Source organism: Podarcis filfolensis (genome assembly GCF_964270895.1).
Source record: "Podarcis filfolensis genome assembly, chromosome: 10".
Classification (NCBI taxonomy): Eukaryota; Metazoa; Chordata; class Lepidosauria; order Squamata; family Lacertidae; genus Podarcis; species Podarcis filfolensis.
Window position 1 is genome coordinate 43299421 of NC_139612.1, and position 26646 is coordinate 43326066.

General features: G+C 40.7%; 1 protein-coding gene across 12 annotated transcripts in view; it reads right to left on the bottom strand.

Moving 5' to 3' along the window:
• The window catches only part of GRIN2B (glutamate ionotropic receptor NMDA type subunit 2B), a 291546-nt gene that overhangs the window by 119286 nt on the left and 145614 nt on the right, over nt 1-26646 (bottom strand). For all 12 annotated transcript variants that reach the window (XM_083573738.1, XM_083573744.1, XM_083573745.1 and 9 more), the window contains one exon: nt 12795-13393. In XM_083573738.1, the coding sequence (XP_083429864.1) occupies nt 12795-13393 (599 nt within the window). The remainder of the gene's footprint in view (nt 1-12794; nt 13394-26646) is intronic.

Consider the following 26646-nt stretch of genomic DNA (forward strand, 5'->3'; position numbering starts at 1 on the left):
TCTGAAACTCAAACCGTATGTTAGATGGAGTTATTGTTGTTTCTTCTTGTTTTTCAAGCTGCAAACAGCCCGGGCAGGCTGTGAGTTGTCAAAGTGGAAGAAAGGGTAAGTAGGATACTTAAACCCTTTCTCTACCTTCAGCTCAAATTCATTCTTTCCAAGTTCATTTTTCCCTTGAGGGAAAGATAAAGGGGGAAATTGTGGAATCTTATATTCTTCTTTTCAATGGGTGGAAACACGGTTTTAGCATGGAAAATGACCAGAGGGAAAATGATTACACTGAGATTATGCATCTATGTACCTTGCCTCTATCCTGGGTCAAAGCCTGCCCAGGTTAAATTTTGGCTTTTCGTTTTTTAAAAATGCAAAAGAAAATAACCACAGAGCTCCATGTAACATGTAGTTTTCTTTTGTTTATTTGCTTCTTTGATTTTGATACCCTTACTTTCATATTCTACAAAAGGCAGAGAGTCTCAGAAGCGTCACATTGTTACTGTGGACAAAAGAAATCAACAACAACATCGTAACAAACTAACTAAACAGCCAGTAGCCAGTTATATGCCCAGCAATACAGAAAAGAAGGAAGACAATGATTTCTGATCCTGCTCAACTGCTGTAGCTTACTTATCCCAGCTGAACTTTCCCAATAGACATATGACAAATTGGTGGTTGGAGTGTGGGATTATAGACGATATAAAAGGAGTCCAACTTGACCAAAAAGATTTATGGCCTGTAACCTGTAGCTTGAGTTTTAAGCCCTGTTAAGACATTGTATTAAATACGCATGTGATCAGTGTACACCATAAACACATGGTTTGTGGGTGTTGTTCAGTAGATGTGTGGTCATTTTACTGATGTACTTTGTTGATCTAATTATCTCAGATAATATACCAGCTGGTCTCAACAATGGGGATGAGGTAGGATATAAGAAGGCAAGAAAAGGCTACAAAAACACTAATGACAAAAAAGTAAACATGTGCACCACTGTTCTGTGGTTTGCTGATTTAACTTTGGACACAAACATGCAGTTAAATTGTGTTCTACTGTTCACACAACTACATGTTCATACAATGCACAGTCACCACCCCAGATTGTAAGGGGTTCTCCCACACAAGCATGTTTTGTGTAGGTACATGTATTCACTTATGCTTGAATGTGAGACTAGCATAACATTTGTACAAGGCTTTAATTATTTCTTGAAAGCAACATCCACAGGCCTTATATATGCCAGTCCAAGGTACTTACCCATCTAGGAAACTTAATTAGTGGATGCTGTTCCCAACCAATGCTCTTAGGCAGTGCTTTTTTTCTAAAGAAATGTTATGGGGTACTCTCATTTTGAATCAAAAAAATCACCTTTTTATAGCTCAAGTCAGTGAAAATAAATATAGTAAATGGACAAAAGTACAAAGATTCACAAAATGTTTAAGGGTATGCATACCCCTACATCCTGTCCCCCCCGCCCCAGAAAAAAGCACTGCTCTTAGGGAGTCCTGGTGAACTCAGTCAGTAGATTTGCTTTTTAAAACAGCTACTGTAATAGCAGTTGCCTTTGTTTTTCCATAGCCAGCACTAGGACAGAATATGTTTTGCTCCTTGCTTTTTTGTGAGCCGGATATACACATCTTATTTCCTAATCACCTTCCAGGAAAAATAGCACATAGTGCAATAGAGTATAAAGTTCTTTGGAGTAGTCTTCCAAACTACCAAATGGTAGAACTGGAGCTTTCAATCACAATAGTTGATGGTGCATACCCTTTGAAGTAGGTCACCTGGTCCTGAGCTAGTTTCCACAAGGACAGTAAGCTCTTTATGTGATCATCAAGCATTCATCTCTCTTGTTCTTAGACTCAAGTCTCCTTTCTACCAGTTCCCTGCAAGTACACTTTATTGGTCTGCTGATGAATAGCTGGGACGAGTGTGTTAGAACAGGTAGAACAACTGGCACTTCAATATAAGGTTTTCATGCTGATAATCAAAACAGAGGACAGCAAGACACAATCAATAATGAGAATTCAATAGCTTGACCAAAGTCTGGCTACTCCATCTTATTTTCTCTCATTTCTTCGACTCTAAAGTCAAACTCTAAATAAAATGCCTAGGAAGTTCTGGTTATTGCTAAACATGCTGCTTCACAAATTAGCCGGAACTACTAGGGTCCCCAAATCATGATGATAACCAAGTATGGCTGTTGGTGTTCAAAACAATTCAAACACTCTGGACCACCCTCATGTGGAAAGGTGGGCTTGACATTCTGAGAACAAACAAGCCACCTCCCATGGCCTTTGTATTAAATTCAGTTTCACGGTGCTTTCAGAAATTGTTCATGGTCAGTTTTGTTGCTAAGATCAGCCCTTATCCAGTTTGAGTCTTATCAAGGTGCACCACTTGGTGTCTGATTCATTCCTACATGTATGGAAAAGCTTATACAGTGGTACCTCGGGTTAAGTACTTAATTTGTTCCAGAGGTCCGTTCTTAACCTGAAACTGTTCTTAACCTGAAGCACCACTTTAGCTAATGGGGCCTCCCACTGCTGCCGCGCCGCCAGAGCACAATTTCTGTTCTCAACCTGAAGCAAAGTTCTTAACCTGAAGCACTATTTCTGGGTTAGCAGAGTCTGTAACCTGAAGCGTATGCAACCTGAAGCATATGTAACCCGAGGTATCACTGTATATCAAAATGGATGAAGTGCAGCAGAAGCAGTGGTTTCACTGTGAGTACACAGATTCAGGACCTGCCCAGTTGCCGAAATTATAGCAAAATAGCCACCCACACCTTATTTCATACATATTGGAATACAGGCAACTCCCAGTTCACATGGGGGTTACGTTCCAAGGCATCACATGTTTAAGTGAAATCGCATATATTTGAAACACCGTTGAAAAAGATTTCAGACACTCTGTTGTGTGTTCCCTCCGGTTCTGCCCCTTTTTGTGACTCTTTGGATCACTTCCGGGTTCAGTGCTATGTGCATATGCCCGGTCCCACACATACGGTGTTGCTGCATGGCAGTGGCAGCATGCAGCCGCAGCAGCGTGTGGTGGTAGCATGCAGCAATAAAACTAGGCTGACGGCATGCCAAGGGCCTCCTGTGGCTTGTCACCAGCCCGACTTATGATTCTACAAAACCGGGTAAAAGAGAGCCTTCCGCGGATGAATATGTCGTGGTTGGAAGAAAACAGAAGTGTGTTTTTTATTATTATTTTTAAAAAGCAAATACGCTTAGTCAGGACAAAGATTGTCGTGAGGGGGCTTACTGCAATCCAGGACAAGAAGCAAAGCAGTTTGCTGACTGATGCAGATAGACTGCATTTCCCACCCTCAATACTTGAGCACCTCTGTGAACTTTGCATTTCCCCACATGGGATTCAAAATTAATATTGCTGTCCTTCATCAAAAGCTAGTCCTGCTACAATTGGGTCCTCTTTTCTGTGCTTCATGCAACCAAGTTCCCCAAACTGCACCCGCTCCTTGGTGAGATATCTGTAATCAAGCTCACTAAGCACAAAGAAAGGTCTGAAGACTCCTGATGTAGACCCCCAGGGCCAGCATCAAAACCTGGCATCCTTGGGCAGCTGCCCATAGCTCTCCTGCCCCACTCCACCTTCCTAAAAGCCCTCTGTATGCCATAACCTGAATGCTTTGGTGGAAGAGATGAAAACCTGTGTACAGTGGTACCTCGGGTTACATGCGCTCCAGGTTACATACACTTCAGGTTACAGACTCCGCTAACCCAGAAATAGTGCTTCAGGTTAAGAACTTTGCTTCAGGATGAGAACAGAAATCGTGCTGTGACGGCGCGGCAGCAGCAGGAGGCCCCATTAGCTAAAGTGGTGCTTCAGGTCAGTGGCGTAGCGTGGGTTGTCAGCACCCGGGGCAAGGCAAGTAATTTGCGCCCCCTAACCCGTGGATTTGCGCCCCCTAACCTGTGGATTTGCGCCCCCTAACCCCAAGCCCCAGATGTTGCGCCCGGTGCGGCCGGCCCCCCCTGCACCCCCCACGCTACGCCACTGCTTCAGGTTAAGAACAGTTTCAGGTTAAGAACAGCCCTCCGGAACGAATTAAGTACTTAACCCAAGGCACCACTGTAATAGTAATTTTAAAAGACCCTAAAGAGAATAATTTGTTAAGAACCAAGCTGATTTCTGGCACTTACATGCTGCAAACACACCCCTGTGGAACCGAGACCCAATACTTCACACCAGAGTTGTTTGCATTTCAGCAGTTATTTCTACTGTCATGCTTTCAAAATACAAAATGCTATAACTTCGGCTCATTACAAATAAACAATAGGGAACATGAACGATGCAAAGTTAACAATATAAATGGCAATATTCCTGCTTCAGAGGAAGAAGCGTGAAGAGTAATAGGGGCAGTGTTGCTAAAAATAGGAGGAAGAGAATAGAAAAACAAATTCATCCTAGTTAATAAGAAATTTAACAATATATTACATTATAATTGCAAATTGAAACTAATTGTTTCATTTCCATATAATTGTTTCCATATAGATATTTTTAATGATTCTAATCTAAGATACTATTAGAGTAAAAATTCACTTCCAATCTGAGTCGGCCTGTCCATTCCACCAATGAGAAGCCTCCCAACTGAGCTGGCTCTCTCTTCTAAGAGACTTCATCTATCCATTAAACAGCTTTGCTTATTGCATACTATTCATTATATTCTCTTTTAGAGCATCTCTCAGATGATGGTCTTTACTCAGCTGATTAAAACAATGTATGGCTTTTAAATGTGTTCCAACGTGCAAAGGAAAATCATAATTCATGTCTGAATATGCTGTACAATTCAATATTTTACTAGATAAATGATGCAGGAGAAGAGGGTGAAATAGACAGTTTAATAGATTTTCTCTCCATAGTGTTAATTTTTCAAAGTCATATTTGTTTTACAGATGATAAATAATGTCTCAGAATTAGGAAGCGACATTCACCCAAATTTTTAGACAAATGACATATGCAGGATGTACAATGCAAAAAGGGAGGGGGTCCAAAGCCATCGTGTTAAGGCGAGGTGTGTTATCTACAAAAGTTAATACATTTATTTCAAAACCATTTTTCCAAGCCTCTCAAGGAAGGCATTCTTCACTAAATATTCTATACACTCTGAGTTTGAATGCTTAAAACTTAGGCGATTTGAATTAATTATTCACCCCCCAAAAATCTCACAACTGAACAATTATTTGAGAGCAGAACTAATGCATTTATTTCACACTGTCATAACGCAAAATTGGATGAACTGTTTTTGTTCAGATTTTTCAAAACATTTGCCTCTGGCTGAATAAGAGCATGAGAAGCTGCAAAGCTGCAGAGTGAAGCAAAAGTTGTTGAGAAAGTTCTGCGCTATCTGAAAACAGACTGACAGAAATAGGTCTAGCTTACAAAAACCTTTTGCCCCTATTCATGCAGCTGGATTCCTGGATCTAAATTCTGATAATGGGGAAGGAAGGCGGGGAAAACCTGTAAAAAAATAAGGGGAGTTCTGCCACTAAATTCAACAGGATGTCTGTTGGATAAAACTGTGCAAAGTTATTGCATCTTGTTCATCACCTATTTTTCACTTCCAGCTCCCCATAACTTCCTGTCCCAGTTGGTAACACTGACTATAGATATAATAAACACAATCAGGTCCAATCTATTATGAGCTTCATAGTGAATGGATAGCTATGTGTCCTACAGTGTGACACGGCAGCTAAAAAAGCCAATGCAATTCTGGGCTGCATCAATAGGAGTATAGCATCTAGATCAAGGGAAGTAATAGTGCCACTGTATTCTGCTCTGGTCAGACCTCACCTGGAGTACTGTGTCCAGTTCTGGGCACCACAGTTCAAGAAGGACACTGACAAAGTGGAACGTGTCCAGAGGAAGGCAACCAAAATGGTCAAAGGCCTGGAAACGATGCCTTATGAGGAATGGCTAAGGGAGCTGGGCATGTTTAGCCTGGAGAAGAGGAGGTTAAGGGGTGATATGATAGCCATGTTCAAATATATAAAAGGATGTCACATAGAGGAGGGAGAAAGGTTGTTTTCTGCTGCTCCAGAGAAGCGGACACGGAGCAATGGTTCCAAACTACAAGAAAGAAGATTCCACCTAAACATTAGGAAGAACTTCCTGACAGTAAGAGCTGTTCGACAGTGGAATTTGCTGCCAAGGAGTGTGGTGGAGTCTCCTTCTTTGGAGGTCTTTAAGCAGAGGCTTGACAACCATATGTCAGGAGTGCTCTGATGGTGTTTCCTGCTTGGCAGGGGGTTGGACTCAATGGCCCTTGTGGTCTCTTCCAACTCTATGATTCTATGATTCTACTTTACAGAGGACACTGTTCTGTTTGAAGGCTGGCATACATTGGGGGTGAAGTCAAACTGTTGGGGAGAGTTTGCACCTGCTGTAGCTGTAGAGACAGAGGCATCTTTTGTTGCAGTTGGGGCAGATGAAGGTGTTTGAAAAATCCTTCTATTTCCTCAGTGGGGAACCATTTTGGCTTCATGGACCAGACCCATCTCAGGATTGGCCTCACAGGCCAAATTTGACAAAGGGCAAAGGACACCCACCTGTCAATCACACAATGTCACTATGACATCACATGATAGTTGGGTTGCCCTGCCCATCTGTCAAAATCCCTTGCATGGGGCTCATACAATCCCTGTGCTGAGCATTTCTGGAAGCAGCCAGGATAGGGCTATCAAAGTATTTATTTCTCCCCTTCCCATGGCAGGCAAGAGGTAGGAACAGCACAGAAAGAAGCCTGCATTTTACAGGCATTGATGTACAAGAGAGAAGTCCCTCTTGCAGCCAATGCTTGCAAAAAGCACGTTTCTTCCTCTCATTCCAATGGTGAGAGGAGAAAAAATACAAAATAAAAACAGGAACAAAAGCAAAATGAAATAATACCCCCCAAAACACATTTAAAAGTATAATAGGATGTTAGTTAGCCAAAGGTCTGGTTGAAGAGGAACATTTTTGGCCTGCACCTTTGGTTTTCCCCTTTGGTAGTGACGGCACCATGATTTAAGTGAATTTTGTGAAACTGCACATGCTCAGAGCACTTCTTTTTTTAAAAAAAAATTAGGGCTGGAAAACTTATTTTGCTCTAACGTATCAGGACTACAGAAATAGTGGTAAAGCATGAAATGATGGGGGAGAAAAGACGCAATACACAGGGGTCCTGCACCCCCATAAGACTATTACTTTTGAGAACTAAATTTGCCTAGCTGCGCCACTGGTAAGAACAAAAGCATTACAGCTACAAAAAATGACAGTTGTTATCTGTGAAATGTTATGTAAAATGAAATGGAAGGTATGATATTGTCCGTTGTGTGTGGATGACCCAACAGAGTTGAAAAGGTCTGTACGGCTTGAAATTCCTGGTTTGTATGTTTTAAGTATTGCTATATCAGGACAATCTCTTACAACACTGAAAAAACTGCTTTATAGTCATGTGAGCAGGCAATAGCCTATTCTTTCACATAAAGATTACGGAAAATCAGAAATATGTGTGCAGCGCTCCATGTGGAAAGCTGATTGCGTGATGTGGTGTCCAGATGGCTGCGTGGAGATTGCACCCATTTTACCCAGGCTAGCAAAAAAATCTGAAATCACAAGAACCCACGGGGCAGTTAACACTGATAGAAAAACACTGGAACCTTCTGGGTCCTGCATTACAGAAAGAGCTTTCCTCATTTTTGGCAGCTACAACACCACTAATTGAACATTCAAACTAAGTCCTTTTTGTCACTCTTAGGAAGTGACTTCAGTTTTATTCTTAAAGTAAAGAGGGTCCATACAGATGACCATGCTAACAGGTGGTAAGGAGGATTATACCACAAATTGGTTATGGTTGAGTGATAAAATCTGTGGTAGAATGTGTGATAAAATATTCATATGTAGCCATCGAAAGTCCATGGAATGAGCTTTACAATATCTTTGCAGCACCAACTTCAAGCAGCTGCAAGCTTCCATTCAGATAAAAATTGTGATAAGAATTCACCTCTACACCACCTTGTTCATAACCCAGGTGAGGAACAACCACCTTTAGAATAAACAACAGAACCAAGGAAACTATTTTCAAGTCCAGCATCCAGATTTAGGGACCCAGTGTTTATTACAGCTATTGCAATAGGTCAGAGCTCACTCAACTCAACATGCCAATTGAGAAGGTCTGCCCCGAGGCACTTCAGAACGAAAGCTTATATATTAGTTCAAACACAGCAAACAAAGTGTTATAAAACATCTTTACATACATCAGGGAAGGTTACAGGTCATGAGAAGAAAAGCACACATGGCTCCATACTGGTATCTTCACCCCCACATCACTTTGGAGTGGCCCCGATGTGCCCAGTCCATTTGACCATTTGAGGTCTTGGATGTCTGGTGTTACCCTGGCAACCTAGCCTTCAATGAGGGAACAGCATCATAAAACCCTCTTCCTGGGTCTCAGATAGTTTCAAGGATAGCTGATTTACACTCTGGTGCTAAAACATCCTGCCGTTTGTACCACTTTCAGGGGTGGATAGGGAGAGATGGCATGCAGCGTAGGAGGGGGGGACTTGCAAATGCAGAACACACAAAAATCAAGCCTAATACATTCTAAAAGGTAAAATGCAATTAAAGTGAAATATTAAAACATTATTAAGACAATAAAAATATACACCTGGGGTCACTAATTCTTGTATCAAAATGAATGCAGTTTTAAAAAAAATCTAAGCATTTGTTTAAGCACAATGTGGGCTATAAGGCAGGAATCATTTCCTTATAAATTGCTACTTCCCTTATGGAGTGGAATATTGCGACTGCTTGGCAGCTTAGGCCTGGTAAAATGAAACAAACAGTTTAGTCAAACTGTGAATGTGCAAGATATTTTTTGAGGTTATTAATTGAATTGATGTTCAGGCTGGAAGCTACAAGTTAACACTTCTGCTGTTTGCAATGATCTCCTAATGACCATGATTATTGTCAAGGTTTCCCCTCAGGACATAACCACTAGGGGACGCACTGGGCTGGTCTTTTGTCAAACCAGATTTTTATGTGAAATTGCATCAAAGAAAATGGAAAGAGACTCTAAAGTTGTGTGGGGAACTATGGCAGCACGGCCGTTTCTATTTTTATCACTTGGAATATAGTAAGAACATTTGTGGGGGAAGGGAGGAACGTCAATTAATAAAATGGAAAATAGGCAGGCATGTTCTTTCATTAATCTAATTCTTTTACAGGACCTTGACATGATAAAATTACCAGCAGTTAGTTACTTAAGTAACAGAGATTTTGCCATTTTTTACTTTATTATTCTGCTGTCATGGCCAATTATTCATCACATATTAACAAATTGTTTAAAGTTCCCCTGATTTCATCCGGATTCTGCATACCAAATCGGAAACTGTTACATTTCATTTCTATGGAGTCATCCTTCTTTGACCAACTTTGAATATCATGGGTAGAATTCTAACTTAAGAATTCTAACTTAAGGTAAGCCCTAAGAGACATGAGGCATCCAATAATTCTATCAAGTTTTGCCTCATCACAGGCCACGATTCAGAGTTATGTATGTGGGCTAGGAGGCAAGTCACACCAACATATATATTGAAAATTCTAAGGAGTTCTGGAGTCTGCTGAAGTGTATATGTATTACAATGACTAATAAAATGCAGTATACCAAATTCTTACAGCTAAACTTTTTGACTTCTGCCTTGTGCAACTGCTCTAAAGGATGCTGTAGTCAAGGTTGCTGTTATGGAACACTGAGGATGGAATAATCAGAAATGTTGCATGTTCTCTAGCTGAGTGATACCAAACATAATCCTCCAATTAGAGACCATGTAAAGTGTCATGTGTATGAATTCAGAAGTTCCCTCTTGCTTCTAAAGTTTTGAACTGATGGCATTTCTGCTGCAATAACTGAAAAATCAGGGCTCCCATCCCCTGCAGCAGGCATTTAGTCTACCAAGCCCAAAAGCATAACTTAGCTCTGTTCCTCCCCCACACCCTTGAAGAAGTTTTGCAGTGTGCCTCCAATATTAACAAAACTGGATAGGAGAAACAGCTTCCAAGAATACGGGTCCCTCAGAGCGATACCTTGCCGCTAGCTTTTTCATTTAGAACTGCAAGACCTCCTGCTTATATGTTCCATTCTCAACTGTGATAGCTCATCTGCAGAGAAGACACAATCTCACACATAGATTCACATAGGTTCACTGAAGGCTTTATACCACTGACTGCAATCTCTTTGCATTGTCAGCTCTGGATCTCTTCCTCTCCCTCAGGCCAAGACAAGAAGCTTTGCTTTATGCACGGCTGCCAGTAAAAGCAACAAGCCCATATCTTCCCCATTCTCCCCCATAACACTGAGAAATGAGAAACTGTCTGAGGTGACAATTGTGAGGTGCTGCTGTGATGTGCCAAGCTAAGCCCAAGTTTGGCTTTACACTTTGTTCAAACCCAGATTCGTGGTTTAGCCAGACTAGCCATGAATCATAAACAACAAAGCTTGGCTATGGCTTGTGGTTAGTCTGGTTAGAGCTAAACTATGAACTGTGGTTTGGATGGCATGTTAAGCAACCTTAGTTCAGTGTGGCAAAGAAGGGAAAAGCATCTGCGAGCTTCCCTCTGGGAGGCTGTACACAGCACAACATGAGAATAAGATTGGGGTGAATATATCAATTTCGGTTTCCTCCAGTTTCTTGTATTTCCAATCTTAAACTCAGCTTTCCACATTTCTGCATCAGTTTGCAAATTAAAAAATAATAATACTCATGGAAATTCATCAGCATTTTGGTATGAATTTATCCTAATATATACATTTTTTTTCAGAGCAATTTTATCCAATAAAATATATTTTGGTATGCCATTTTCACTTATATCTGCATTTTTAATGAGTAGCGAATTAAGCTGAGCAAAAAAGTGAGAGGCAGGACGTGCCAAATTTTGGCCTTGCACAGGGCACTGCTGAAATTTGAAAGACCAAAGTCTGCCCCTCTCTCAGAACAGAACAGAACAGAAGTCCCCTGTGCAAAAAGGGTTCTGGATCAAAGCAAGCAATTGTAAATATATTACTGATTGGCATTTAAACCTTAGTTTAACAAGTCTGTCCTTGCTGCACAACAGTACCAATATGTCTTTCCCTGATAGCTGAAACCATCACAGTAGCAGCAGCAGCAACAACAACAACAACAAAATTGTAATGATTTTATAGGCAGGTAAGACACAGGCTTCATTCCTAGCTTAACCTTTTAAGGTCACAACTTTTGACACATTTATACTGAGGTACATGCTGCTGAAATCAATAAGAACCTGGTACCCTACAAGACTGTCAGTGGGAGATTCCTTCTTGTGGGTTTATACCACAGAGCTGCTACAACATTTAAAGGCCCACGATCAGTGGGGCCAAATTGTTCAGGTCCGTAATTTGAAATCATCTCCTCCTATCCTGGTCTTTAAAATTAACTGAGTCCTTCCTGGAAAAGATATCCATTAAGGGCTGGCTGTGGCAAGCCAGAACTGTAGTGAAGATTTCTGCTGCCATGTCCTTGCCACCCTTTCCATTCAGCCCTTACGCTGTCTAGAGAAGGCACCCAGAGAACAACACAGCCAGTCGCTGAGCTCATATTGCAAGAAGCAGACGGCTGTGCTTCCTATTGCAGGATGTCCTGTCCTTCCCTTTGGGTCACATTTGGTGCAAGTGTGTTGTCCATCCAAGCATGGGGGAGGCTGCTTTATGCTTCAGGAGTAGAAATAGTAGTGGACAGCATGGTGGGACTAATCCTCCCTCCAGCTGAGTCGCTGCTGCATAGTAGGATGGAGATTGTGAGGGATGAGGCAGCGGTGAGGCCAGGGAAAGGCAGATACACCAGTGGAGCCAATCCAGTGCTCCTGGTGTTGTGTTTGCACCACCCTGACCTAGTCACCACCTTGTGCCTTCCCCACTCTCTCTTGGTATGCAATATTGACTCAGTCAGAGGGAGGTCAGGGGAGCGGAACAGTCCCATCACACCACCCAATACGGATCAGAAAATTTCCCAAATGTCCCCTATCTCCCTTTATTATAATATCATTGCTGGTTTAAAGTGTGTTTGCGATATTTTAATTACTGTTTTTAGCTAGATTGTTTTTATTACTTTTTATTTTCTAATGTTGTTTTTAAATGTCATAAGTCACCTTGAATCCCAACATGTGAGAAAGGCAGAGTATAAATATATTAAATGAATAAATAAATAAATAAATAACCCAGTTCCTAGTACATTTAACCCATGAGTGTCCTCACATCCTTTGCCACTCTTGCCCTAAGACATTTCTTTCTTGCCACTTGTATTCTTGGTCCTTCTGCTACTGACCTGCCAAGCCAGTCTAAAACCCATCTCTCTTTATATAGCATGTACAGCTTTCGCTTTGATAAATCTTAATAATGTACTGTACTTTACAACATTGAAGATCAGCTCACTTGCAGAAAATGCTCACATATAAATTAACAAAAACAGCTTTCATCCTTAAGTATGTGTACAAACACTGTTAATATGAAGCTGTTACTCTGCTTCTATTTTCTGTTGACTGCCACACAACCAATGAGTTTATAATCGACCAGTTCCTCATTCTGAATTAATTTCCAAACTACTCTTGAGTTAGCATGAATGAACACTGTACAAGAAACAAAGGACCATGACAGATTACCTGTTTACCCCAGAAATCAGACCCAGCTGGAGGTTTTCTTCCTAAAGCCTTCAATAAGACACATATCCATTGTGATGGTTAGAACATGCCAGCTACTGACAACCCATTATGCTGATTTCCCTTACCTATTTAACATGTTTGATTGGTAGATCCTCTTGTCCTGTGTGTTGTAGCAACTGCTCTTGGGCTCAGGAATGAAGCTGTGCTCAGACAGCATGTCAGAAGCAGCCGTGGTTATTATGGCTATTCCGTCTTTCACCCTGTCGCGAAGGCCATAGTCCCATTCATCATATGACACAGAGATAAGTCCAGTGGGGAATTCAGAGGGGACTGTGTCTGTATCTCCAGCCACCAAGCTGGGTACAATCCATGTGTAATCGTACCCAGTCAGACCCACAGAGTTAGCCACCTCAAAGATATAGGTGGCTTCTTCCTTAGTACAGTAAAGGAGGATGACAGGACTCTGGAGTTTCTTGAGCTGATTCTGGATCTTTGAGTCTCCGTCATCCAGAGACATATCCAGCAAGAGCACCTCTTCTAGCTCCCAGCCCACAAAGCTGTTCTCAATAGTGCTACGGACCTTGTTGACAAAGTCCTGGTAGCCAGGAAAGTAGGTAGTGACAATGGAGAAGATGTACCAGTCATATTCTTCCATGATGTTGAGCATGACAGAAGCTTGCTGTTCTATTGATGGACCAAACTGGAAGAACATGGACGATTCATCCTGTAAGAGGAGAAAAGAAGGCGCAGGTGTTAAAAGAAGGAAATGGCAGGATTTGTGGACAGCATAGGGAAGAGGGAACCATGCTCTTGTTGCTTTGCATTTAGGTGCATGGCTGTACCTATAATTATGCATGTGTAATACAGCAAAATACAACATGAGAGAGGCATAAGATGCTCACAGATTGTTGGTTGGTTTTCTTTAAATCCTACAATCAGAATTCGAAGGAGGGAAAGCGATTTAGTCCAAGAGCTTTCCTACAGAGTAAACTGTTGGTGACCATTGCTCTGTTCCCCATTCCCCATTCCCATTCACCATATACAGTCTAGACCAGCCTGCTCCAACTCGGGATTCCAAGATTCCCATCATCCCTGACCATCTGTTAAAGTGGCTGTTCTATTACTACTGCTGCCTGTTCAGCTTCACTGCAAAATTAAAATAGGGAAAAAGAAAGAAGGCAGTGTGCTAGGTGGGTGGCTTTTGTAGGATAGATGGAGGACATTTCTGACCCAGGAAAATCCTGTGCCAATCCAAGGAGAACTTTTGAGAACCAGGCCGCCTCTGTCCCCATTTTCCTATTAAACATAGAGATAAAATATCCCAGGCCACACACAGAAACTTGGAGGGGGTGGTGAAAAGGATTTTCAAAGTTTTCCACAAGGAGCTCTGGTTACAGTTTAGCAAAGCATTGCAACCGTATCAAAAATATTGTTTGTGGTAAAGGGCTAAATCAAATAGTGGGTGACTGATGGAGCCCTTGGCTCTCATCCAGTTTATTACCAACGTAAGACATTAGTCCAGCCCATTGTTGGCTTAAGCTGTGTACGCACTATGCCCTTAAAGCACATTCAAAACACATTTGTACACCTCAGTTCTGAGCACTGTAGTTTACCCCTTGTAGAGTTACAACTCTGGCAACCCTGAAACTACAGTGTCCAGAATTCTTTAAGGGGGAAATATGCCTGTGTGATTATAAGCACTTGTCACTAAATCAATATTTTTGATTTTATTATTTTTTATATTTTGCCAGATGGGTATAGTATAAATAATAACATCATCATCGTTGTTGTTGTTGTTTTCTGTAATTTAAAATGAAACTACTACAGAAATACCAGAGCTGAAAGTAGGGTTGCCATATGTCCTCTTTTTCCAGGACATGTCCTCCTTTTCATGGGTATGTAAATGTGTCCTCTTTTATGCTTTTCAAAATATGACGACCGTATATGCCACAAAATACGCAATAGCCACTGGAGGGGGATAAATGAGCAGGGTTTATGTGTTTTGACTACCAATAAATACTTGGAAGGGGTTGCATCTAAATAAATGAGAAAACAGGGTTATGTAGGTGGGATTGAAGAGGTATATTACAGGTTTTTGTAATCTCCACTGTAGCAAGCATTTTTACTGTGAAGATTTGTAATTATTAGACAGCAAAGAGTTTGGGAAGCTGAGATCAGGGAGCAGTTATTTTCCAGAGCAGAGTTTTCAGTTTCCATCTGGAGTAAACCTAGATGGTTCTCACTAGCAGAAGTCTTAATGCTTTGCAAGGTGTGGCGGAAGGGGAGAGAGAATTTAATATACATATAATTTCCAAGATGGATATGCATGCACACCACGACTTTTCATCAGTTTCTGCTTCAGCAGGCACACCACCAACACTGCCACCAAATTGACAAACCAATTATAAACTCCAACAACATTTTTCAAAAGTGGGTCAGTGACCTGGCAGGGGGCTGAAGCAGCAGAGACTGCAGAAAAAGCAGGTGTGGATAAAGTATGGGTCATAAACACTATCCGTATGTATATACATACATACATACATACATACATACATACATACATACATATGAAATCCAGAGAAAGTTAAATCTCACTGAAATAAATTGTAACAGGAGTTTGGCAGTGTGTTTTAGTCCGGTTGATTTCACGAGTTTCTGCCTGTTGCTTTATCTGCATTGCATCCACATCATATGCATGTTGGCAAGCATTATTTAGATTATTTCCTTCCCAACATTGAAATCTCCCTGAATTAAAATTAAATTTTAACAATACTACTCCCATTATCTTTTCCATACATTAAAATGAAGAGAAGAAAACTCTTTACAAAAACCATCTCCTTTTAAATTTACCGTTGTTTAATACATCCAAGCAGCCCACATAAAAATGTCATAGGCTAGTTCACAAGGCATCTAGTCGCTATTCTAGAGCCACTGTAATTTTGCCTATTATTGTAACATCAGCAGGAGGCTACTTCAGTTCGAGCAGAGGGGCTAAGATTGTTCAAACCAATTCAACCTGGCACCTAGCAAAATGCTCTTGAGTTTAATCACCATGACATTTCAACTACCCAAATGAACTTTAACAAAATTAGCCAAATCAGCAATCACAAGAGTGAGATCAACTATCGGATAAAGAGCAGCAATATCATGGAGGGGAAGAAGTGTTTCTACAGCAAGTGAATCAGACTGAGATTCTAATGAAGCACTATTGGAAATATCAATGAAAAAACATATCCATGGCTCAAAACCACACACAGGTCCTTTAGTATTTCACAACTCCAATTATTTTATTTGCAGCCTTTCCAGCTACAATGACTACTAAGAATGAGATTATTGAAAGAGAGGCATTAGTTGGAGATAACATTCAGGTTTTGAATCAAGAGCTAAATAACTAATTTAATTTGTCGTAATCCCAACTGAGGGTACTTCCAGACTATTGCTATTTTGAGGTGGGATCACACTTTCTTTGATGCAATTTCATTTAGCCTTCCCACAAATATACCAGTGTGAATGCTCATTAAACAGCCAACACCATCTAATCCCCATGCCAACAAATCAGGATGAATGCTAAATAAACAGGCAGTATGAAAATGCCCAGAGATATAATATTATTCTCTAAAATATAATTCTCTAATATTCACCAGGTCAATTGGCATCTTCACAAGAAGGCCAATGCTTTTGTATGATGAAACTCACCAGTACAGAGCACTGCCCCCTCTTTTTTTTTTTTTTTTACTGTCCATTGCAGCCATTTTGTGCACCCATGGCACTTTTATCAAGATATGAGTACTGGCACTGAGTACCACAGAATGCCCTCTTGCCTTTCAATAGTTTGTCTTGCAACACATAAATGCCACCTGATAAACAAAATATTAATATTGCTATTTTTAAAATATTCAAATCCAAAATATAATCTGCATGGAGGAAGAAGTTTGAAAACTACCATTCCCAAATAGATGAATTTGAGAGGGGGGGCATGAAATAGCTGAATGGAAACTAAAAGCAAAGATTGATTCTATTTGTATGAGTCTGGATAGAGATAATAGCGAAATAAAGAGAATCACAGAATTGTAGAGTTGGAAGGGACCCTGAGGAACATCTTGTCCAACCCCCTACAATGCAGAAATATGTAGCTGTCCCATGCAACCTTGGCATTTATCAGCACCATTCTCTAACCAACTGAGTTATCCACTAAATAAATAAATAGCTGTACTTTTGCGGCACCTTTGTTTCAACAAGCCAGTCCAGACACATATAGTAGATGTTTATTGACAATTTTAGTATTTCTTGTAAACTGCTTAGAGGTTTTCCTACAATCAAGCAGTATATAAATTTTGTTAAATAATTTTTTTAAAAAAATCATAGTTTCCTACCTGACTACAAATGCTAATTTAGTCTTATCACCAGTTACTGCCATTGTAAATAGCTGTGTTAAATTCTGTTAAATAAAATTAATAGTCATATGAATAATATCAGATCCCCATAAAAGTCTGGGCACATAGATGTGTTTTCAGGTGGCTCTGAATGATGGACAAAGGCTCTTTCCTGAGTAACCACACACCCCACTTGGCTCTGAGGTGGGACTATCAGGAGGGCTCCTCTACAGATCTTAACACATAGCCTGATAGTGGGAAGCTAATCAAATGAATAAGTGCTGGTCATAGACTCTGATTTTTGCATTTCATTGCCACCCAAACTCACATTTTACACTTTCCCTCCTGTGTGTTCAGAGGATGCCACTTCACACGTTTGATGAAGTGGCCTCTACTCAAGGATCGTTTATGCCAGAAGAAATCTAAGGTGCCATGAGACTCTGCTGTTTTTGCAGCAACCAACTAACACAGCTAGCTCTCTGGAAGGTTTGGTTCTGATCCTCAAAAAAAATTGTTAGATCTTTTATTAAGGCATTTGAAATTATGCTGGAATTAAACCTATAGTTTGGGACTCTTTATGGAGCTTGAATATATTATGACTTCTTTAATATTGTATTTTTGCTTCTGGTACATCTGCTATCTGTCACAAGAAATAGGTCAACCAGCATGATCTATGAATCAAATGTAGGGGTACATTTGCATTGGCATTTTATCATTGGTTTACTGCCAGAACTACTGCTTTATGTGCTCGTACTGGGGTATGGTTTGCAACTTGATCAGTAGTTGTTTGCTGTAAATTATTGCTGGAAGTTCCAACAGTAATTTATTACTGTTTTCTGGTGTACCGTTGAAGAGATATGAGCAGTTCAAGAACATACTATTTCTATTCTCATAGGCAAAAAGAACTATGTCATTTTCAAGTGCAGTTTCACCCACCTTATTCAGTGCAAAATAATATGGGATAACCACCATTTTTCTTCTCAGGCTGGGGCAAAGGGAAAAAAGGACAACTTTTTCAAAGGCAGCAAGCATATTCATCTCCACTGCAGAGACAGATGTGCACAGCGCATAAGTGAAACACCTTATTACAGAATTTAATGTGGGATTAAATGTCACTTTGAAAAGGCAGCTGAGTGTAGCTATACAATTTCAGGAAATGAAGAGGTTAAAAGGATGGTATTTTCTAGAACTGGTTTATTTATTTGTTGCATTTATTCATGACTTTCTATCAAAAAAAGTCTCTAAGCAACTTACAGATATATAAAATACCAAACAGCTTCTGAACCATTTAAAGCCAAACAGAATAAAGTACAATAGAGCAAAAAAATTCCAAAGGTGTATTTATCCAACAGAAAAAAATAGAAAGGATAAATCCTACCCCACCTTACTAAAAGATCCACAAACTTAGGTCTACAAGCATCGATATTAAATAAATCTTACCCTGTTAACCTATTATATCCTTCAAATTCTATAGCTGCAGCAACCTTTTTGAACATTTTAATCCCACATTAAATTTAGCAGTAAAGTATTTCAGTTATGTACTGAATAAACCTGTCTTCTTCCATGGGGACAAATATGCTTTGCCTGGCCAGAGTCTCGTCACATAATCCATGTCTTATAGACTTGATGCAGTATTGGGGCTAAATAAAACTTGCCTGAACCTTCAAACTGTTTTGTTGAGTTATAGAAAATATACACGCATCCTTTGAAAAACTAATGAAATGCTACTGTACTGAGATAATTGATTTCGTATGCTTCCCAAATACATGCATTGTTTTAATTATGGGGAACGTTAAAGCTTCAGATTAAATTCTGATTAAATAACATAATTCAACACTTTAAAAGTATTATATGTGGTCCAATTCTAATATAATGGGGCTAATAACTGGCTTTTATTCAGGTGGAAGAGTATGGCTAGAGCTGAGTGATGATTAATTCAAGTGGGATAACGCCGTCATTGTCTGCAGGAATCCAACCAACTATTATTCCATAGTTATGTCTCATCTATCCCTCCCTGCTGTGTGCAACACAGATCCTACTGCTAGGTGCTTCAGAGAAAAAGCAAAATGTTTCACAAAATCCTCAAAAGCCTGGAGCATATTCTACTGCCAGATCCTCTTCCTCCAGAGTCCACAAAGCTCCCTCATTCTGAATCCATAATCAGCATCCTTTCTTTAGCTCTGAGGAGCTGAGTGAGATTTGGATCCAATCTATACAGTGTGCTGGCCAACACAAACAAGTTTCTTTACTGAAAATCTATTCTGAAGGGACTATTGCTAGGACAACAAATTTCACTATTTTTTTAATCAATTTCTAACCATTTCAACTCTGGAAATGATGCATCAGAGTAGTTTATAGCATTAAAATACATGACGAGCAAACTATGGATCTGTGGCAGAAACATGGAACACTTCTGAATAGTTGAAGATTCTCTCGTTTTGGCACAGCTGTCTGCTTTCAATGTGATGATCATTTCTCCCACACCCCTACTCTGGAGTGTTTTCCCAACTGGGAGAAATGTACCTGGAAAAATGCTTTGCTATATCACCTTCCTTACAACAAGAAATCACTGGAAAGATGTGGATCAGGCCACAGTAGCTAGATCAGCTGAAGCCTGCCTCATTGGGTGCCACAGCTATGATGTAAGGAATTGAGCAGAACAGAGGGTGAGAGCAGGGGTGCCAAATTTGGCCTGGCAAAGGGCACCGCTGAAATTTGAAAGACCACAGTCTGCCCCTGAACCTGTCAGTGTAGCTTAGCACCCATTTTCCCCAGATGTGGCGGAGGGAGTGCTTTGTCCATCCATCTTCTCCTTATTTTTCCTAAAGCAATGGCAACATGCCAAATGACTGTTTGCCTACTGTGAGAACAAGATGCTGAACTAGGTAAGCCATTGGCCTGAACGAATAGGCTCTTCTTATCTTATTACGACAGCATCTGACCACTGAAATCTGGAATAAGAACTTCTTATGTCTTCACACAGTACAATCTATGGAGTCTCAACAATCATATGAAGGCACCTGATGACCTCAGAAACCAATGAAAAGTGAAACGAATTCTGCTGCACTCTCTTATTTCTGCTTCAGCGGCCCCTGTGGAATCCTGAATTGCTAAGAGGCAATTCTTCAGTGATCATGCCTCCCTCACTGTGTTTCTGCAAAAGATATCTCTGCATTTATCAAAACACCTTTACCATTAATGCAGGAACTTGCTACAGCTGCCATATGGTGCTGTGACAAGATTGTTCTTTGGATAATCACCCCAGGAGCCACGTTTTTCCTGAGAAAGGAAAGAGTTTCCTGATTTCTTGATGTTCAAGTATCATCACCCATTAATGTTAGCTGTTGTTTAGGCCATTCTATAATCTAGCAAATGGGACACGGGTGGCACTGTGGTCTAAATCACAGAGCCTAGGGCTTCCCGATCAGAAGGTTGGCGGTTCAAATCCCCGCGACGGGGTGAGCTCCCATTGCTCAGTCCCAGCTCCTGCCCACCTAGCAGTTCAAAAGGACATCAAAGTGCAAGTAGCTCTGGCGGGAAGATAAATGGCATTTCCATGCGCTGCTCTGGTTTCACCAGAAGCGGCTTAGTCATGCTGGCCACATGACCTGGAAGCTGTCTGCGGACAAACACTGGCTCCCTTGGCCTGTAAAGCGAGATGAGCGCACAACCCCAGAGTCGTCCATGACTGGACTTAAAGGTCAGGGGTACCTTTACCTTTACCTATAATCTAGCAAAGAAATCGCAGTTAGATGGCCGCTCGCATGCTGCTAAGGTTTTTTGTGCACAATGATAGAAATGGGAATCATGGTTAAAAACAACGGCTACCCACCTGCATCAGCCCAGTAATGGTTATATTGGAATGAAACCAAATGAAACAGGAAAGCAGATGATTTCTAAGATACAGTGATGGCAGGTGTTACAGAGATCACATTTTCCTTGAGATGGCTGACTTCTGGAGATGCTCTAAATCTGGAGGTTCTCCAAAGTTCAACCCAGCTATAAAATGAATTTGTGACCTATAAGGAAATTGTCTTTTCTTTTAACTCGGGTATTTGGGCAGTTTGCCAAAGGTTTGGTGGAAGGAAGGAAGGAAGGAAGGAAGGAAGGAAGGAAGGAGGGAACCAAAAATGTACAGCCACACCACAATCCACCCATTTCCCCACCTTTAAAAAGACAAACCAGGAAGGCATCATTCCCCTCACATTTTTGGTGTGCAGATTAATTCATTCAACAACTGAACTCTGGATGGAAGTTCAAAAAGAAAGCTATAGACTCTTATAATTAAATTTTCCATATTCTTCAAATCTCATTTATTACAAGAAAGCTGACATGAAAGTGGGATCTTTGTTACTTAAGAGTTCATTTACCACTGACATAGACTAGCCTGCAGCAACAGTCCTCTGTTTTTTGTTTATCCCTGCATTAATTTTTTACATTTCTTTTTCAAAGATTCAGAATAACACTGTCTGCAGTACTGCAGCTTATAATGTGCAGCATAAAGTGAAAGTGAATCCTACATTCAGGTCACCACCCTGAAACATTATGAAAGTACTCTGGTTTTTCAAAAGAAAATGTATATACCGCTTGATTGTTAAAAACAAAATAACTTCAAAGTCGTTTACAAAAAGTTGTTGTTGTTGTTGTTAATTCAGCTTATAAACTGCCCTATACCCGGAGGACTCAGGGCAGTTCACAACAAGACCACAACATACAAAATCAAACAAAAAGCAGTAACCCAATAACACCTCCCCCCCCCAAAAAAAGCCATATTCTAAAGGGTGTTGGATGTCAATAAGATCAACCAAAGGCCTGGTTAAAAAAGAACGCTTTTGCCTGGCACCTAAAGGTGAAACTGAAGGCACCAGACAAACTTCCCAGGGGAGAGCATTCCATAGATGGGGAGCCACTGCAGAGAAGGCCTGTTCTCATGTTGCCACCCTCCGGACCTCTCGAGGAGGAGGCTATCACCAAGATACAGCATTGGGGTGATAGTAGTATCATGTTGATATCTATGTAAGGCACTATTTTCAAAGATCAGGCTGAGGAGACAAAGCAACAACCTTGAATTCCTCATTTCCATTATTTTATCATCATCATCATCACTACCACCACCACAGGTTTGAAACATTTTAAGTACCGTATCTAGCACCCTGCACACTTGACAATAACTGTACTCTCTCCAAAAATTCTTTTCTGTCTTCCTGATCAAGGCATGATTATGGTATTCCGGATTTATTATATGGGAAAAGGTTATACTAAAAGTTCACAAAAAGCTGATGCCTTACTACACAACACAATTAAAATCAGGAGGATAGTAACTGGTGTAGCTTCTTCAGCTAACAATCTTTTGCCTGATTTAGTCCTGGTGTGTGTGTGTGTGTGTGTGTGTGTGTGTGTGTGTGTGTGTGTGTGTGTTTTACATAAGTAACAGACTGTTATCCTAAATACACACAACTTGGAAGTAGAGTAAACCCCATTGAACTCAAGATACCTTCAGCATTAATAGATATTAAATTACCCTGCGCTTTGGCAAGTGCAGCCATGGTTTCTAACAGGTCATCAAGGAACATTACATCCCACAGATCATCTATATGCTGTCTGAAGTCATATTTATACTACCATTTCTAAATTAGCCATGCTTTCCTTTAATCAAGTGTCTCATTGGCATGTTATTGTAAGAAGTGAGGAGAAAACTTCAAAGCGTTTCAAAATTCCATTTTTAATTTAATTAATAAATGCATCTACAGCCATCTGAACTTCTCCAGAGCTAGCAATATGTGTTTAAATGGGGGTGGGGGGGAGAAAACATGCCACACTCTACGGGTGTGAGCAGAACACTGATATCCCAAATGGCATCATTTCAATGTAGCTGAAGTTAATCAAGTGCCCCACTGAAACCAATTGGACAAGCAAATCACAACTTATTTAAGTTCCACTGCTTTCACTGGGACTTTGGTTATGCACTGGGGTCTACACTACCCTGGATGCAGTGCTTAATCTGTGAAAAATCAGAGGCAACAAAGATGAAAGGCACAACATCCTCTGCCTTGGAAGACTATGCCCTTTAAACCCAGATGTATAGAGTCTGATTCAGGGGTGATAAATAGGATGTCTGCAAATGCATTAATCAGTGTTCATATGCTCCATGGTTAAGCTCTAGAACTGAAAACAGGTTTCTCGAGTTCATACAACCATGAGTAAAATCCCCATGAAAACCTTCCCTGCTTGAGTAGGAAAGGTCAGGGAGTGAAAAGGTGCCGCTGAAGAACTTGGGGACATTGGGATGAGGCTTGCAGGCTTATCCCTGCCCTCAGCCACACTTTTAACCATTATGTGCTCAGGAAAATGCCTGAATGTCCCTCTGTCTAATCTTCTGATCAAAACTGAAAAGTGGCGCGGCCGGAGTAGACAAAGAATTAAAATGCAGCCAACATAAGTCTTAGGCACAGCATTATGGGAGTGTCTATACTAAATGGTAACTCTATAGTTGACCCCTGGAAACTATCACAAACCAAATAAGTCATTTGGAGGCTTTGCACTTTCATAGTTTTTCTGCTGCTGCTTATGTTTTGATTATGTATTTGTACTGATATATTATTTCAGTTGTAAATCACTCTGAAAACTGATGTTGAAGGACAGTATATAAATTCCATAAAATAAAAGTCCACCCTGCGGAATGCCTTGCCAAGTGACATACATCAAGCCCTGCCACTGCTTTGTTTTGGACAGAGAGTAAAAACCTAGCTGCTGCTAATAACCATGAGCGTTTTTTTTTAAAAAAAAGGCAAAGCAGTAAAAAAAATCCATCTTCCCTCTTATCTAGATTTCTTTTCCAATCAACCAGCAAGCAATAGGTGCAGCAGAAAGCCACTGTTACACCTTCTTTGCTCAGCTAATTGATCTTTAAAGTTTTAAATGATTATTGATTCTCTCCCTCCCCACGAATGAGAGACTGAGACTAATGAAGCTCACGAATCTATTTACAAGAATATTAAAGGAGACAAGATACTCCCAACTCAACCTTTGTTGTCCCTGATATCCTGAGAAAGGTGTTTTTGCAATCTTGTTCAAGAAAATACAAATATGATGCCGGTACTATACTCTCTTACATCTGCGTACACCCATTCCCATGCTTCTGTCACACTCCGTTTGTTGCGCCATTAGGATCTGGCCAAGTCAGAGAAAGTAATAATTTCCCTTGCCACCACTGATCAGGAAAATAAGCAGAAAGATGCTGGGTTTGCATATTACTCAAGTAAAGCTTATCTTCTCTATAAAAGCAAAAGATGATTCTGCTCAGTGGAACCACAATGACTCTTAGGAACTGAAAACTAAAACAGAAGTAAGTATAATTGTGCAACTAGCAGCAGCCAGGTCTAGTGTTTGATTGTGTTTGTGTGTGAGCACATACACATATAGAAAGATAGTTAGATAGGCTTGGTATGGCAGGATTGTTTCATCAGGGCCACAGGGAGGTGAGATTTAACCCTTCCCTCACTAGCCACAATTCTCCTCCCAGCCATAAATTCCCCACTGCACTTCATGAACATTAGCTAAAAGTGCCATTGTAATGCAAATTTCAGCATGCAAATAATGTTGGTTTACATGACAATTATGGCTTGGGAGAGAATGGTTAAACCTCTTCTCCCTACAGAATTGTGGTCCTGATGAAAAATTAGGCTCCCTTCACACAGTGCTGGGTGTTGGATGTTTTAAAAAGCAGATATGTGCTTGAATTCAATTAGTATTGCTTCAGTGATGGAAGGCATTCATCTACATAACAGGGACAGGGGAATATTTGGTAATTCTTTCTTTCCCCTGCAGCCCCACAATCTTGCAAAAACTTCTCTGTAGGGTCTCCCGAACCCTGGCATATGTGTGTAACAGTGACCAAAACAAAGAACCCCCCAGGCCATTCCAATTAGAGAAAAGAAAGATGGCGGTCATAGCTGCTGAGTATCCAGAGTTGAAGCTCAGCAGGAATCACAGGTACCAGACCCTGGCAGGTGTCCAAGGGTGGCCAGTGGTGATGACAGGCCTGGTGGAGATAAAGACAGGTATGCATTCCAAGCATAAAGAGTTAACAAAAACAGTCTGTACCAGCTATAGAGCCTTCAACCACTCACACCTAAGGGTCTGAATTGAAGATGGACCAGTTAACCTCTGTGAAATTCTCACACAACTATACTCCATTCCGTTTTTACATTACTGAAACTTCTTTCATACAAACTCACAGCAACAGAAAGCAGACCAAGAAATTGCTTAATGAAGACAAACTCTGCTACAGATTTGACCTAAACAAAACTTACAGATACTGGTATGTGATTTGAGTATCACACATAAAAAATAGATTCAAGGGGGAAAAACCCACTCTGGAATTTAAGTATGTCAAACTGTGGGAGAAATTTCAATCAGAACCAAGTATTTTCCTTTTAATTCTATCCTCCTCCTCCTCCTCCAATCTTGTCCAGATTTAGAATTTCCCCTTTTAATAGCCATTCAGCCTGAGCTGCAGCTTTCTCTCTAAGAATGATGCACGCAGAGGAGCAAAATAGATCAGTGGCACATGTGGCGCAAGATTTCTGACACAGACACTGAGCAGTAGGAACATTTGCCTTTGTTTGCCAAACGCAGGGATAGCAGTATTAACAATAAAAGGACCCGCAAGAATAAAAAACCAGGGAGAGGCTTGTAAGGTTTAGAAATAGCTCTTTTGCAAGCTTAAAAGAGAACCCGAAACATCTTGTTTTCCTGCATCTCCTGTTGTCTGTTCTCTTTCTTAACCACACTCTGTCACAATGGCAAAGTGGGCTGTAGATAGAAGCAACAGCAGGAGCTACAGCTAGTAAGAAAGAAACAGGCTATTCAGTCAGAATGTCTTCCCAGTCAGAGCACTCAACAAAGAAAGCTAAACAAGGATATAAAAGGGGAAAGAAAATATTGCATCCAGCATTTCACATCTTCTAAGACCACCAATACTACTTTATAGATTATTATTCTTCTCTCTTCCTGTAATATTCTCTCATTCTTCAGTCATTTATTTGATGCACAGGCACTTACGTACATTTCAGCAATGATAATGGCTCTCCTTTCAAATCCTATATGCTAACTGTGGAACTCACTCCCACAGGAGACAACTCAGATGGCTTTAAAATTCATGGGCAACAAGGCTGTTGAGGGCTACTAGTCATGATAGCTCTGTTCTGCCTCCACTGTCAGAAATGGTAGTAGCTGGAAATCACAGGTGGGCAGAGTATCCCATATCCTGCTTATGGGTTTCCCATGGGCACCTGGTTGGCCACTATGAGAACAGGCCGCTGGGCAAGACAGACCATTGGCCTGATCCATCAGGGTCCTCTTATGCTCTTATGTTCTTACTTTAATAGCAAACTGAGTAGGAATCTCTCCCTGTGTAGGCAAAATGGTACCATCCACACAAGAAGGATATATGAGTAGGCTTGGGGCAACTCTAAAGTTTGCACAATTAAGAAATACATATGTATGGGTGGAACCCTGTGACGGGACCCCAAAATCAACCCACTGAGGGCTGAGCATGTTCAGTGCCGGTGGGAAGCTTGCTGTCCTTTGGAGAGTGGGACCA